At 42.5% G+C, this 15,796-nt stretch overlaps 1 protein-coding gene across 1 annotated transcript in view; it reads left to right on the top strand.

Moving 5' to 3' along the window:
* Positions 1 to 243: 243 nt before the first annotated feature.
* Positions 244 to 15,796, top strand: part of smad6b (SMAD family member 6b) — a 48,712-nt gene continuing 33,159 nt past the window's right edge. The window contains exon 1 of the mRNA XM_031832888.1: positions 244 to 1,786. Within this exon, the coding sequence (XP_031688748.1) occupies positions 946 to 1,786 (841 nt within the window). The 5' untranslated portion in view covers positions 244 to 945. The remainder of the gene's footprint in view (positions 1,787 to 15,796) is intronic.

Below are 15,796 nucleotides of genomic sequence, written 5' to 3' on the forward strand. Positions count from 1 at the left end.
CGCCAATGAGTCTAGACTGGCACGTGATGGTAGGCAGCCAATGGCTCCATCGCTCTCCTCGGAGTCCCGGTGTGCGTGCGCGCGTGTGTGTGTGTGTATGTGTGTGTGTGTGTGTGTGTGTGTGTGTGTGTGTGTGTGTGTGTGTGTGTGTGTGTGTGTGTGTGTGTGTGGTGTGTGTGTGTGTGTGTGTGTGTGTGTGTGTGTGTGTGTGTGTGTGTGTTAGAGAGCGAGAGAGAGAGAAAAAAAAGAAGAAGAGAGAAACGGAGAAAGAACGAGATCTCAGCAGTTCAGTTTGACTTGTTAGCTAGGTAGTCAACCCGGAACGAGGAGAGAGGAGTACTCCGTTTGGGATTGATGATTATTTCTAGTTTCCAGCCTGGCATGGATATTTTTGGATTGTAAAAAGAAGTGCGGCTGTCGGGAGGTCGGGATTTTAATGTATTTCTTGGGGGATTTAAAATCACTTGTAAAGGTGTAATTCATGTTGTTCTCTCCGTGCCGGGTTAGAAGAGAGGAGATGTGAAGGGGTGTTCGTTCCAAAGTCCGAAACTATTACGAGTGCGTAAAAGCGTTTTAGGGCTCCCTTTCTCTTTTTTTTGTCGTTGACTTTCTATGTTGAATTCTGCATTTACTTAGTTCCCGTGTAGCTATTGTCTACTCGCATGATATTATCATGTGCGTAAAACATTTGTTTATCCCTTCCGAGGCGTAGGGTACAGAACAACACGGGTCAAGAATAGGATTCAAATAGCAGTTCTGCATATTATTGACTACGTTCCCAGTATGAATGAATTTTGATTTCCCATGTCTCAATCTAATCTTGTCCGCCAACATTAATGTCCTACAACTAAATTCAAAGTAGCTGGTAAACAGTCCCCTTTTGGTGACCCGAAACAAGAATAACCTAGAGAGAGAAAAGCACATCTATATTTTTTAAATTGTCGTATGTTCAGGACGAAACGCTCAGGTCTTGTGCGGCGACTCTGGAGAAGCCGTTTGATTCCACATAGTGAGGAGGGAGATGGTGGACATAATGGCCCAAGTAGCGAAGACAGTCCTAGGGACGATCTCTTCACAACCTGCCACAATCCGGAGAAAATTAACGAAACGGATCTCCGACCGATGACGGTTGGCAGGTCGCCTGCAGAGGACCTAGGTGGAGTATGTGCCTTCAACTCGGCGGAGAGTTGCAGCGGCTGGGTGGGGGGCAGATCGGACCAACATGGGGGTGCTATGTCGGTGACTGTGTGTGTCCAAGGGCCGGGGCAGGAGCAGGGCAGCCCTCAGGCAGTGCAGAACAGCGAATGCAGGACGGTGACGTGTTGTTTATTTAAAGACCGGGACCACTGTGAAGTTGAACCCATTGCCCCGGGGAGGGAACCGTTACCAGACTCCTGTCATTTTGTTTTGAGGAACCACGGCGGTGGAGCTCGGGACAACGGTTCTCCTGAGGCGAAGCCGCGCACGGTGCTGGAGCAAGAACTAAAAACCGCCACATATTCTCTGTTGAAATGCTTAAAGGACAAAACCCTGGATACGTTACTGGAGGCGGTGGAGTCCAGAGAAGGGATGTGGAGCGACTGTGTGATGGTATCCCAGACAGAGATGCGTCTGGGCGGACACACGGCCATATCTCCGCCGCTGCTGCTGTGTAAACTCTACCGTTGGTCGGACCTCCAGCACACCGCCCAGCTCAAGCCGCTCTGTGAGTGCAGGAGCTTTGGGACTCTGGCTGGCCTCGCGGTATGCTGCAACCCCTATCACTACAGCCGGCTCTGCAGCGTAGGTAGGAGTGCACCTGCTCTGTCAAACACACACACACACACACACACACACACACACACACACACACACACACACACACACACACACACACACACACACACACACACACACACACACACACACACACACACACACACACACACACACACACACACACAGTTAGAAGACAAAACGGGTATCGGTAGTGGTCTAGTGGTGCCTGGAGAAGTGGGTATACTTTCATTTTGCCAAACATTTCTCAAACCGCTAAGGAAACACAGACAACCTGTGTGAAATATTTAGTTTTCCTATAGTTTTTTTCTTCTTCAGGTTTTCACTCCTACAATCAGCCCTTTAAAAAAAAATATATATATATATATATATATATATATATATACAACACAAATTGGATGTTTTAAATCCACAACAATGCTTAAACCACATCACCAGACCATTTTTGAGGTCTGGGAAAAATCGAAACATATTTTGTGGTGTGTGTAGTTGCCCTTTGGTTTGAAGTCTTGGTTGAATCTTGTGCGCAGTTCAGTCAACACGCGCTGTTTAAATAAACATTTCTTAAGGATTTAAAAAAAAAACACTTTCCCAATTAAATGTTGACTGCAAAGTAGGTCTTTCTATCAATGTGTACTGTAGGCCTACATTGTACAGTACAGAAATGCGACTAGCCAAAGAGTCTCTTTCTAGGTGCTCTTCACTTCGAAATAAACTTGTCCAATACCTGATTTGGTTTTATACGTTGAAACTTCTTTTCTACGCTGTCAACCTCCGATGTCGGCCTCCGATGTCCGATGTCAGCCTCCGATGTCGGCCTCCGATGTCCGATGTCAGCCTCCGATGTCGGCCTCCGATGTCCGATGTCAGCCTCCGATGTCGGCCTCCGATGTTGGCCTCCGATGTCCGATGTCAGCCTCCGATGTCGGCTTCCGATGTCCGATGTCAGCCTCCGATGTCGGACTCCGATGTCGGACTCCGATGTCGGCCTCCGATGTCCGATGTCGGCCTCCGATGTCGGACTCCGATCCGATGTCGTTCAATTCTGTGAGCTGTTCGATGCCACAACCAGTTCCAGGCATAAGCAACATTTATCTCCACCCCATGGGAAAATATGAAGAATAGCAGAGAACGTTATTTAAAATGCCAGTACAGACGTTTAAAAAAATAAAAATAATTTAATCTCAATATCAAATCATTTCTAGGTATTAATTAAGTTCCTTACTGTGATTATTTAAATTAAAATGGTTTAAAAAATATATATATTTATATAAAAAAAAATAGCTTCTTAGCAAAGAGTCTGGGAGAGGTCTAAAGGGGGAGGGTAAAACGGAAAACTAGCTTTTATTGGCAGAGAGGTTTGGAACTCTCTTTCTTATTGGTCTATTAACTAAAAAAGTAACAAGTAGTTAAAGAGCAGCAGTAAAATAACAATAGTGAGACTATATACAAAGCATGTGAAGTAGTAGTTTTGGTGGAATATCGTAGCGCCTGGTGATCATATGCCTTTAATATTGCAACATTTTCTCTATGCCACATGGCAAAATGTGTAGAATTGTAGGAAATGAACTTTAAAACGTAAAATCTTCTCTCCACCATCAAGAGGGGGGGAAATTGGGGGGGGGGGGGGGGGGGGGGGCTTTGTGGGCGTTCTTGCTGCACGATATTCCACCAAAACTAGGTTATGTGTGTGTGGCAAAGCATGAGAATATACTATAGAGGCTACTTTGATTCCTCTATTGTAACTGATAGGTCTAATACACTACACTACGCATCCGTAGGGATTAAGAAGGGAGGATACAATAGCGAGACTATTCGCACGGCAAGCGGTACCGGAGCTGCCAAGTCTAGGTCCAAGAGGCTTCTAAAACAGCTTCTACCCCCCAAGCAATAAGACTCCTGAACATCAAATGGCCACCCAGACTATTTGCATTGCCCCCCCCCCCCCTCTCTCTCCCCCTCTTTTACACAGCTGCTACTCTCTGTTGTTATATCCTCTATGCAGTCACTATAATAACTCTACCTATATGTACATATTACCTCAACTAACCGGTGCCCGCGCACATTGACTCTGTACCGGTACCCCCCCTGTTTATAGTCTCACTATTGTTATTTTACTGCTGCTCTTTAATTACTTGTTACTTTTATCTCTTATTTTTATTCGTTTTTAAACTGCGTTGTTGGTTAGGGACTCGTAAGTAAGCATTTCACTGTAAGGTCTACACCTGTTGTTCTCAGCATTTCACTGTAAGGTCTACACCTGTTGTTCTCAGCATTTCACTGTAAGGTCTACACCTGTTGTTCTCAGCATTTCACTGTAAGGTCTACACCTGTTGTTCTCAGCATTTCACTGTAAGGTCTACACCTGTTGTTCTCAGCATTTCACTGTAAGGTCTACACCTGTTGTTCTCAGCATTTCACTGTAAGGTCTACACCTGTTGTTCTCAGCATTTCACTGTAAGGTCTACACCTGTTGTTCTCAGCATTTCACTGTAAGGTCTACACCTGTTGTTCTCAGCATTTCACTGTAAGGTCTACACCTGTTGTTCTCAGCATTTCACTGTAAGGTCTACACTGTTCAGCATTTCACTGTAAGGTCTACACCTGTTGTTCTCAGCATTTCACTGTAAGGTCTACACCTGTTGTTCTCAGCATTTCACTGTAAGGTCTACACCTGTTGTTCTCAGCATTTCACTGTAAGGTCTACACCTGTTGTTCTCAGCATTTCACTGTAAGGTCTACACCTGTTGTTCTCAGCATTTCACTGTAAGGTCTACACCTGTTGTTCTCAGCATTTCACTGTAAGGTCTACACCTGTTGTTCTCAGCATTTCACTGTAAGGTCTACACCTGTTGTTCTCAGCATTTCACTGTAAGGTCTACACCTGTTGTTCTCAGCATTTCACTGTAAGGTCTACACCTGTTGTTCTCAGCATTTCACTGTAAGGTCTACACCTGTTGTTCTCAGCATTTCACTGTAAGGTCTACACCTGTTGTTCTCAGCATTTCACTGTAAGGTCTACACCTGTTGTTCTCAGCATTTCACTGTAAGGTCTACACCTGTTGTTCTCAGCATTTCACTGTAAGGTCTACACCTGTTGTTCTCAGCATTTCACTGTAAGGTCTACACCTGTTGTTCTCAGCATTTCACTGTAAGGTCTACACCTGTTGTTCTCAGCATTTCACTGTAAGGTCTACACCTGTTGTTCTCAGCATTTCACTGTAAGGTCTACACCTGTTGTTCTCAGCATTTCACTGTAAGGTCTACACCTGTTGTTCTCAGCATTTCACTGTAAGGTCTACACCTGTTGTTCTCAGCATTTCACTGTAAGGTCTACACCTGTTGTTCTCAGCATTTCACTGTAAGGTCTACACCTGTTGTTCTCAGCATTTCACTGTAAGGTCTACACCTGTTGTTCTCAGCATTTCACTGTAAGGTCTACACCTGTTGTTCTCAGCATTTCACTGTAAGGTCTACACCTGTTGTTCTCAGCATTTCACTGTAAGGTCTACACCTGTTGTTCTCAGCATTTCACTGTAAGGTCTACACCTGTTGTTCTCAGCATTTCACTGTAAGGTCTACACCTGTTGTTCTCAGCATTTCACTGTAAGGTCTACACCTGTTGTTCTCAGCATTTCACTGTAAGGTCTACACCTGTTGTTCTCAGCATTTCACTGTAAGGTCTACACCTGTTGTTCTCAGCATTTCACTGTAAGGTCTACACCTGTTGTTCTCAGCATTTCACTGTAAGGTCTACACCTGTTGTTCTCAGCATTTCACTGTAAGGTCTACACCTGTTGTTCTCAGCATTTCACTGTAAGGTCTACACCTGTTGTTCTCAGCATTTCACTGTAAGGTCTACACCTGTTGTTCTCAGCATTTCACTGTAAGGTCTACACCTGTTGTTCTCAGCATTTCACTGTAAGGTCTACACCTGTTGTTCTCAGCATTTCACTGTAAGGTCTACACCTGTTGTTCTCAGCATTTCACTGTAAGGTCTACACCTGTTGTTCTCAGCATTTCACTGTAAGGTCTACACCTGTTGTATTCAATGCAAGTGACAAGTACAATTTAATTTGATTTGAGTACCGGTATATGCAATGACCACTGAAAAACAGCCCCCACTACAGGACAACACAGTTATAGGACAACACAGTTATAGGACAACACAGTTATAGGACAACACAGTTACAAAGTTACAGAACAACACAGTTACAGGACAACACAGTTATAGGACAACACAGTTATAGGACAACACAGTTATAGGACAACACAGTTACACAGTTACAGGGCAACACAGTTATAGGACAACACAGTTATAGGACAACACAGTTATAGGACAACACAGTTATAGGACAACACAGTTACACAGTTACAGGGCAACACAGTTATAGAACAACACAGTTATAGGACAACACAGTTATAGGACAACACAGTTATAGGACAACACAGTTATAGGACAACACAGTTACAAAGTTATAGGACAACACAGTTATAGGACAGCACAGTTATAGGACAGCACAGTTACAAAGTTACAGGACAACACAGTTACAGGACAACACAGTTACACAGTTACAGGACAACACAGTTACAGGACAACACAGTTACACAGTTACAGGACAACACAGTTATAGGACAACACAGTTACACAGTTACAGGACAACACAGTTATAGGACAACACAGTTACACAGTTACAGGACAACACAGTTACAGGACAACACAGTTACACAGTTACAGGACAACACAGTTATAGGACAACACAGTTACACAGTTATAGGACAACACAGTTATAGGACAACACAGTTACAAAGTTATAGGACAACACAGTTACAATGTATAGGACAACACAGTTACACAGTTATAGGACAACACAGTTATAGAACAACACAGTTACAGGACAACACAGTTATAGGACAACACAGTTACACAGTTACAGGACAACACAGTTATAGAACAACACAGTTACAGGACAACACAGTTATAGGACAACACAGTTACACAGTTACAGGACAACACAGTTATAGAACAACACAGTTACAGGACAACACAGTTACAGGACAACACAGTTATATAACAACACAGTTATAGGACAACACAGTTATAGGACAACACAGTTATAGAACAACACAGTTACAGGACAACACAGTTACAGGACAACACAGTTATAGGACAACACAGTTACACAGTTATAGGACAACACAGTTATAGGACAACACCGTTATAGGACAACACAGTTATAGGACAACACAGTTATAGGACAACACAGTTATAGGACAACACAGTTATAGTACAGAACAGTTATAGGACAACGCAGTTATAGGACAACACAGTTACACAGTTACAGGACAACACAGTTATAGGACAACACCGTTATAGGACAACACAGTTACAGAGTTACAGGACAACACAGTTACAGGACAACCCAGTTATAGGACAACTCAGTTATAGGACAACACAGTTATAGGACAACACAGTTATAGGACAACACAGTTACAAAGTTATAGAACAACGCAGTTATAGGACAACACAGTTACAGGACAACACAGTTATAGGACAACACAGTTATAGGACAACACAGTTACAGAGTTACAGGACAACACAGTTATAGGACAACTCAGTTACACAGTTACATGACAACACAGTTATAGGACAACACAGTTACACAGTTACAGGACAACACAGTTACAGGACAACACAGTTATAGGACAACACAGTTACAGGACAACACCGTTATAGGACAACACAGTTACACAGTTATAGGAAAACACAGTTATAGGACAACACAGTTATAGGACAACACAGTTATAGGACAACACAGTTACAGGACAACACAGTTATAGGACAACACAGTTATAGGACAACACAGTTACACAGTTATAGGACAACACAGTTACAGGACAACACAGTTATAGGACAACACAGTTACACAGTTACAGGACAACACAGTTACAGGACAACACAGTTATAGGACAACACAGTTACAGGACAACACCGTTATAGGACAACACAGTTACACAGTTATAGGACAACACAGTTATAGGACAACACAGTTATAGGACAACACAGTTACAATGTTATAGGACAACACAGTTATAGGACAACACAGTTACAGGACAACACAGTTACACAGTTACAGGACAACACAGTTACAGGACAACACAGTTACACAGTTACAGGACAACACAGTTACACAGTTACAGGACAACACAGTTATAGGACAACACAGTTACACAGTTACAGGACAACACAGTTACAGGACAACACAGTTACACAGTTACAGGACAACACAGTTATAGGACAACACAGTTACACAGTTATAGGACAACACAGTTATAGGACAACACAGTTACAAAGTTATAGGACAACACAGTTACAATGTATAGGACAACACAGTTACACAGTTATAGGACAACACAGTTATAGAACAACACAGTTACAGGACAACACAGTTATAGGACAACACAGTTACACAGTTACAGGACAACCCAGTTATAGAACAACACAGTTACAGGACAACACAGTTATAGGACAACACAGTTACACAGTTACAGGACAACACAGTTATAGAACAACACAGTTACAGGACAACACAGTTACAGGACAACACAGTTATATAACAACACAGTTATAGGACAACACAGTTATAGGACAACACAGTTATAGAACAACACAGTTACAGGACAACACAGTTACAGGACAACACAGTTATAGGACAACACAGTTACACAGTTATAGGACAACACAGTTATAGGACAACACCGTTATAGGACAACACAGTTATAGGACAACACAGTTATAGGACAACACAGTTATAGTACAGCACAGTTATAGGACAACGCAGTTATAGGACAACACAGTTACACAGTTATAGGAAAACACAGTTATAGGACAACACGGTTATAGGACAACACAGTTATAGGACAACACAGTTACAGGACAACACAGTTATAGGACAACACAGTTATAGGACAACACAGTTACACAGTTATAGGACAACACAGTTACACAGTTACAGGACAACACAGTTACAGGACAACACAGTTATAGGACAACACAGTTACACAGTTACAGGACAACACAGTTACAGGACAACACAGTTATAGGACAACACAGTTACAGGACAACACCGTTATAGGACAACACAGTTACACAGTTATAGGACAACACAGTTATAGGACAACACAGTTATAGGACAACACAGTTACACAGTTACAGGACAACACAGTTATAGAACAACACAGTTACAGGACAACACAGTTACAGGACAACACAGTTATATAACAACACAGTTATAGGACAACACAGTTATAGGACAACACAGTTATAGAACAACACAGTTACAGGACAACACAGTTATAGGACAACACAGTTACACAGTTACAGGACAACACAGTTATAGAACAACACAGTTACAGGACAACACAGTTACAGGACAACACAGTTATATAACAACACAGTTATAGGACAACACAGTTATAGGACAACACAGTTATAGAACAACACAGTTACAGGACAACACAGTTACAGGACAACACAGTTACAGGACAACACAGTTATAGGACAACACAGTTACACAGTTATAGGACAACACAGTTATAGGACAACACCGTTATAGGACAACACAGTTATAGGACAACACAGTTATAGGACAACACAGTTATAGTACAGCACAGTTATAGGACAACGCAGTTATAGGACAACGCAGTTATAGGACAACACAGTTACACAGTTACAGGACAACACAGTTATAGGACAACTCAGTTACACAGTTACAGGACAACACAGTTATAGGACAACACAGTTACACAGTTATAGGACAACACCGTTACAGGACAACACAGTTACAGGACAACACAGTTACAGGACAACACAGTTATAGGACAACACAGTTACACAGTTACAGGACAACACAGTTATATAACAACACAGTTACAGGACAACACAGTTACAGGACAACACAGTTATATAACAACACAGTTATAGGACAACACAGTTATAGGGCAACACAGTTATAGAACAACACAGTTACAGGACAACACAGTTACAGGACAACACAGTTACAGGACAACACAGTTATAGGACAACACAGTTACACAGTTATAGGACAACACAGTTATAGGACAACACCGTTATAGGACAACACAGTTATAGGACAACACAGTTATAGGACAACACAGTTATAGTACAGCACAGTTATAGGACAACGCAGTTATAGGACAACACAGTTACACAGTTACAGGACAACACAGTTATAGGACAACACCGTTATAGGACAACACAGTTACAGAGTTACAGGACAACACAGTTACAGGACAACCCAGTTATAGGACAACTCAGTTATAGGACAACACAGTTATAGGACAACACAGTTATAGGACAACACAGTTACAAAGTTATAGAACAACACAGTTATAGGACAACACAGTTACAGGACAACACAGTTATAGGACAACACAGTTATAGGACAACACAGTTACAGAGTTACAGGACAACACAGTTATAGGACAACTCAGTTACACAGTTACAGGACAACACAGTTATAGGACAACACAGTTACACAGTTACAGGACAACACAGTTACAGGACAACACAGTTATAGGACAACACAGTTACAGGACAACACCGTTATAGGACAACACAGTTACACAGTTATAGGACAACACAGTTATAGGACAACACAGTTATAGGACAACACAGTTACAGGACAACACAGTTATAGGACAACACAGTTATAGGACAACACAGTTACACAGTTATAGGACAACACAGTTACACAGTTACAGGACAACACAGTTACAGGACAACACAGTTATAGGACAGCACAGTTACACAGTTACAGGACAACACAGTTACAGGACAACACAGTTACAGGACAACACAGTTATAGGACAACACAGTTACAGGACAACACCGTTATAGGACAACACAGTTACACAGTTATAGGACAACACAGTTATAGGACAACACAGTTATAGGACAACACAGTTATAGGACAACACAGTTACAGGACAACACAGTTATAGGACAACACAGTTATAGGACAACACAGTTACACAGTTATAGGACAACACAGTTACACAGTTACAGGACAACACAGTTACAGGACAACACAGTTATAGGACAACACAGTTACACAGTTACAGGACAACACAGTTACAGGACAACACAGTTATAGGACAACACAGTTACAGGACAACACCGTTATAGGACAACACAGTTACACAGTTATAGGACAACACAGTTATAGGACAACACAGTTATAGGACAACACAGTTATAGGACAACACAGTTACAGGACAACACAGTTATAGGACAACACAGTTATAGGACAACACAGTTACACAGTTATAGGACAACACAGTTACACAGTTACAGGACAACACAGTTACAGGACAACACAGTTATAGGACAACACAGTTACACAGTTACAGGACAACACAGTTACAGGACAACACAGTTATAGGACAACACAGTTACAGGACAACACCGTTATAGGACAACACAGTTACACAGTTATAGGACAACGCAGTTATAGGACAACACAGTTATAGGACAACACAGTTACAATGTTATAGGAAAACACAGTTATAGGACAACACAGTTACAGGACAACACAGTTACAAAGTTATAGGACAACACAGTTATAGGACAACACAGTTACAATGTTATAGGACAACACAGTTACAAAGTTATAGGACAACACAGTTACAATGTTATAGGACAACACGGTTATAGGACAGCACAGTTATAGCCTCATAACATGGTTATAACTATAATGTTGATATCATGGATGGTCAGTCCTGTATAGCCTCATAACATGGTTATAACTATAATGTTGATATCATGGATGGTCAGTCCTTGCTTCCATAGCTCTGTCCATGAATCTGAGTGGTTACATTTCTCCAGGCCAATAGAGAGTGGTTACATTGCTCCAGGCCAATAGAGAGTGGTTACATTGCTCCAGGCCAATAGAGAGTGGTTACATTTCTCCAGGCCAATAGAGAGTGGTTACATTGCTCCAGGCCAATAGAGAGTGGTTACATTTCTCCAGGCCAATAGAGAGTGGTTACATTGCTCCAGGCCAATAGAGAGTGGTTACATTGCTCCAGGCCAATAGAGAGTGGTTACATTGCTCCAGGCCAATAGAGAGTGGTTACATTGCTCCAGGCCAATAGAGAGTGGTTACATTGCTCCAGGCCAATAGAGAGTGGTTACATTGCTCCAGGCCAATAGAGAGTGGTTACATTTCTCCAGGCCAATAGAGAGTGGTTACATTGCTCCAGGCCAATAGAGAGTGGTTACATTGCTCCAGGCCAATAGAGAGTGGTTACATTGCTCCAGGCCAATAGAGAGTGGTTACATTGCTCCAGGCCAATAGAGAGTGGTTACATTGCTCCAGGCCAATAGAGAGTGGTTACATTGCTCCAGGCCAATAGAGAGTGGTTACATTGCTCCAGGCCAATAGAGAGTGGTTACATTTCTCCAGGCCAATAGAGAGTGGTTACATTGCTCCAGGCCCATAGAGAGTGGTTACATTGCTCCATGCCCATAGAGAGTGGTTACATTGCTCCAGGCCAATAGAGAGTGGTTACATTGCTCCAGGCCAATAGAGAGTGGTTACATTGCTCCAGGCCAATAGAGAGTGGTTACATTGCTCCAGGCCCATAGAGAGTGGTTACATTGCTCCAGGCCCATAGAGAGTGGTTACATTTCTCCAGGCCAATAGAGAGTGGTTACATTTCTCCAGGCCAATAGAGAGTGGTTACATTTCTCCAGGCCAATAGAGAGTGGTTACATTTCTCCAGGCCAATAGAGAGTGGTTACATTGCTCCAGGCCAATAGAGAGTGGTTACATTGCTCCAGGCCAATAGAGAGTGGTTACATTGCTCCAGGCCCATAGAGAGTGGTTACATTTCTCCAGGCCAATAGAGAGTGGTTACATTGCTCCAGGCCAATAGAGAGTGGTTACATTGCTCCAGGCCAATAGAGAGTGGTTACATTGCTCCAGGCCAATAGAGAGAGGTTACATTTCTCCAGGCCAATAGAGAGTGGTTACATTGCTCCAGGCCAATAGAGAGTGGTTACATTGCTCCAGGCCTATCCCTCAACTGTGTACCACAACAGAGACGTGTTGACCTGTTTGTTATTGTTTCAATAAGGACTCTAGCTTTAAGCCTGTGTTTCTCTGACTGATTGTTCCCGTGTATCAGTACTCCACATCTATGCTGTTTATCACCACGTTGGAACTCTCACTCTCATACGTTGTTACAATGTAACAACGTGACAAAGCATTAGAATATTAGGAGCTTGTTGGTGTTACATAGTTGCAGTTTACTGTTGATTAAATTGTCTCCTGGACTGTTACGTTTGGAAACAGACTTCCAAGTAGATACAGACATAGTTAGGCACTGATGAGCAAAACAATTTATTTTGATAAATCGAAAAAATATGAATATATACTGTATATTTTAACTTTGTTGGTTACCCCAAGATAAGCCTACAGTAAATTAAGTTATTAAGAACCAACTTGTTATAAGGGAGGAAAGGAAGGCCTTAAAAGTTGAAGTTAGGTAGAGAGAGAGAGAGAGTGTGTGTGTGTGTGTCCGTGTGTGTGTGTGTCCGTGTGTGTGTGTGTCCGTGTGTGTGTGTGTGCGTGTGTGTCCGTGTGTGTGTGTGTGTGTCCGTGTGTGTGTGTGTGTGTCCGTGTGTGTGTGTCTGTGTGTGTGTGTGTGTGTGTGTCTGTGTGGGGGGTTAAGAGTTAGAGAGTTGTTGTTCATCACTGACCATTGTACATCAATCTATACCATATTTCAGCTCTTTTTACACTAGTTGTTGTCACAAAGTGCCGTACAGAAACCCAACCTAAAACTCAGGCAATGCGGAGACAGAAGAAGCACAGTAGCTCGGAAAAAGTGACAGTTCATTCACAAAGATAAATTGATTAAGACTGTGGCTGTTTGTTTGATTGATTAGTTAATTGATTGTTGAGGTCACTGATATGACAAGGTGAAGAATAACCGTGTGTGTCTCTGTGCTTGGCAGCTCGTAAGTCTCTCTGTGTGTGTCTGTGTGTGTGGGTGTGTGTGTGTGTGTCTGTGTGTGTGTGGTAGTAAAGCAGGTTAATACGATGTGTACCGTCTCATTATAGTGTCAGTTAACTGTCCTGTAATACAGTCAACAGCCCTACTAGTACCCGTCCTGTAATACAGTCAACAGCCCTACTAGTACCTGTCCTGTAATACAGTCAACAGCCCTACTAGTACCTGTCCTGTAATACAGTCAACAGCCCTACTAGTACCTGTCCTGTAATACAGTCAACAGCCCTACTAGTACCTGTCCTGTAATACAGTCAACAGCCCTACTAGTACCTGTCCTGTAATACAGTCAACAACCCTACTAGTACCTGTCCTGTAATACAGTCAACAGCCCTACTAGTACCTGTCCTGTAATACAGTCAACAGCCCTACTAGTATCTGTCCTGTAATACAGTCAACAGCCCTACTAGTATCTGTCCTGTAATACAGGACCTGGTCCTCCTGTAGCCTATGTTAAATAGGTAACCTGGTCCTCCTGTAGCCTATGTTAAATAGGTAACCTGGTCCTCCTGTAGCCTATGTTAAATAGGTAACATGGTCCTCCTGTATCCTATGTTAAATAGGTAACCTGGTCCTCCTGTATCCTACATTAAATAGGTAACCTGGTCCTCCTGTATCCTATGTTAAATAGGTAACCTGGTCCTCCTGTAGACTATGTTAAATAGGTAACCTGGTCCTCCTGTATCCTATGTTAAATAAGTAACCTGGTCCTCCTGTAGACTATGTTAAATAGGTAACCTGGTCCTCCTGTAGCCTATGTTAAATAGGTAACATGGTCCTCCTGTATCCTATGTTAAATAGGTAACCTGGTCCTCCTGTATCCTACATTAAATAGGTAACCTGGTCCTCCTGTATCCTATGTTAAATAGGTAACCTGGTCCTCCTGTATCCTATGTTAAATAGGTAACCTGGTCCTCCTGTATCCTATGTTAAATAGGTAACATGGTCCTCCTGTAGACTATGTTACTATACATTTGGCAGGTTGACGTTTGTTGTCATGAATATTGCCCTGGAGGCAGAAAAGAACCTCCAGTTCAATAGCTCACAGTTTATTCACCATTAGTCAGCACCTCCACACAGAATAATTGTCTCTGGGCGTGCGCCATCTCATGGTTTTTATTAGCCGTTTTAACATAACCACCTAGTGTTGACACACAGCTTTTAATATACATGTATCGCCAGACATAATTATCACACCAGTTATACCTATTCCCCATTTCTTCAAATGACAAAAGAAATACCTCGTTCTTGTGCAGGTCTCCCAGAGTATGAACCTCTTCTCTTACCTATGTATTCATTGCATCCCCAAACACCAATAGCAGGACCAGACGAGCATAACTTTGTCTAGTAGAGACTCTTGAAATTATCTTTCAATTTAAATGTTATTATTATTATTCATTTTATCCCCTTTTTCTCCCCAAGTGGTTTCCGAATTGGTAGTTACAGTCTTGTCCTGTCGCTGCAACTCCCGTACGGACTTGAGAGAGAGAGAGAGAGGCGAAGGTCGAAAGAGCCGTGCGTCCTCCGAAACACGACTCCTTCCAAGCCTTCTTGATACACCGTAGTAGACCTGGTCGACCGCGTCAGCGTGCACTGCGCCCGGCAACGCCACAGGAGTCGCTAGTTCCGCGATGGGACAAGGACATGCCTGCCGGGCCAACTCACGTGCACTAATACGTGTCTCGTTTGAGCCGATATTTCTTTCATGCTGTTGAACAACGGGTTCCTAGTGAATCACACTGTCTTTCACTTATGTTTTTTAGTAGAGAAAAAGTGAAAAAACCCTAGATGAATTTTTTTTTTGTTGTTGTCCAGAAAGAGTGTGAATGTAGGTGATGGTGTATGTTGTTGTGTGAACGTCTCATAGCTGACTGTACTGGCTCCTACATCCTCAGTGTTGAGTTGAACGTAGTTAAACCTGAAA

This window comes from Oncorhynchus kisutch, linkage group LG10 (assembly GCF_002021735.2).
Source record: "Oncorhynchus kisutch isolate 150728-3 linkage group LG10, Okis_V2, whole genome shotgun sequence".
Lineage (NCBI taxonomy): Eukaryota > Metazoa > Chordata > Actinopteri > Salmoniformes > Salmonidae > Oncorhynchus > Oncorhynchus kisutch.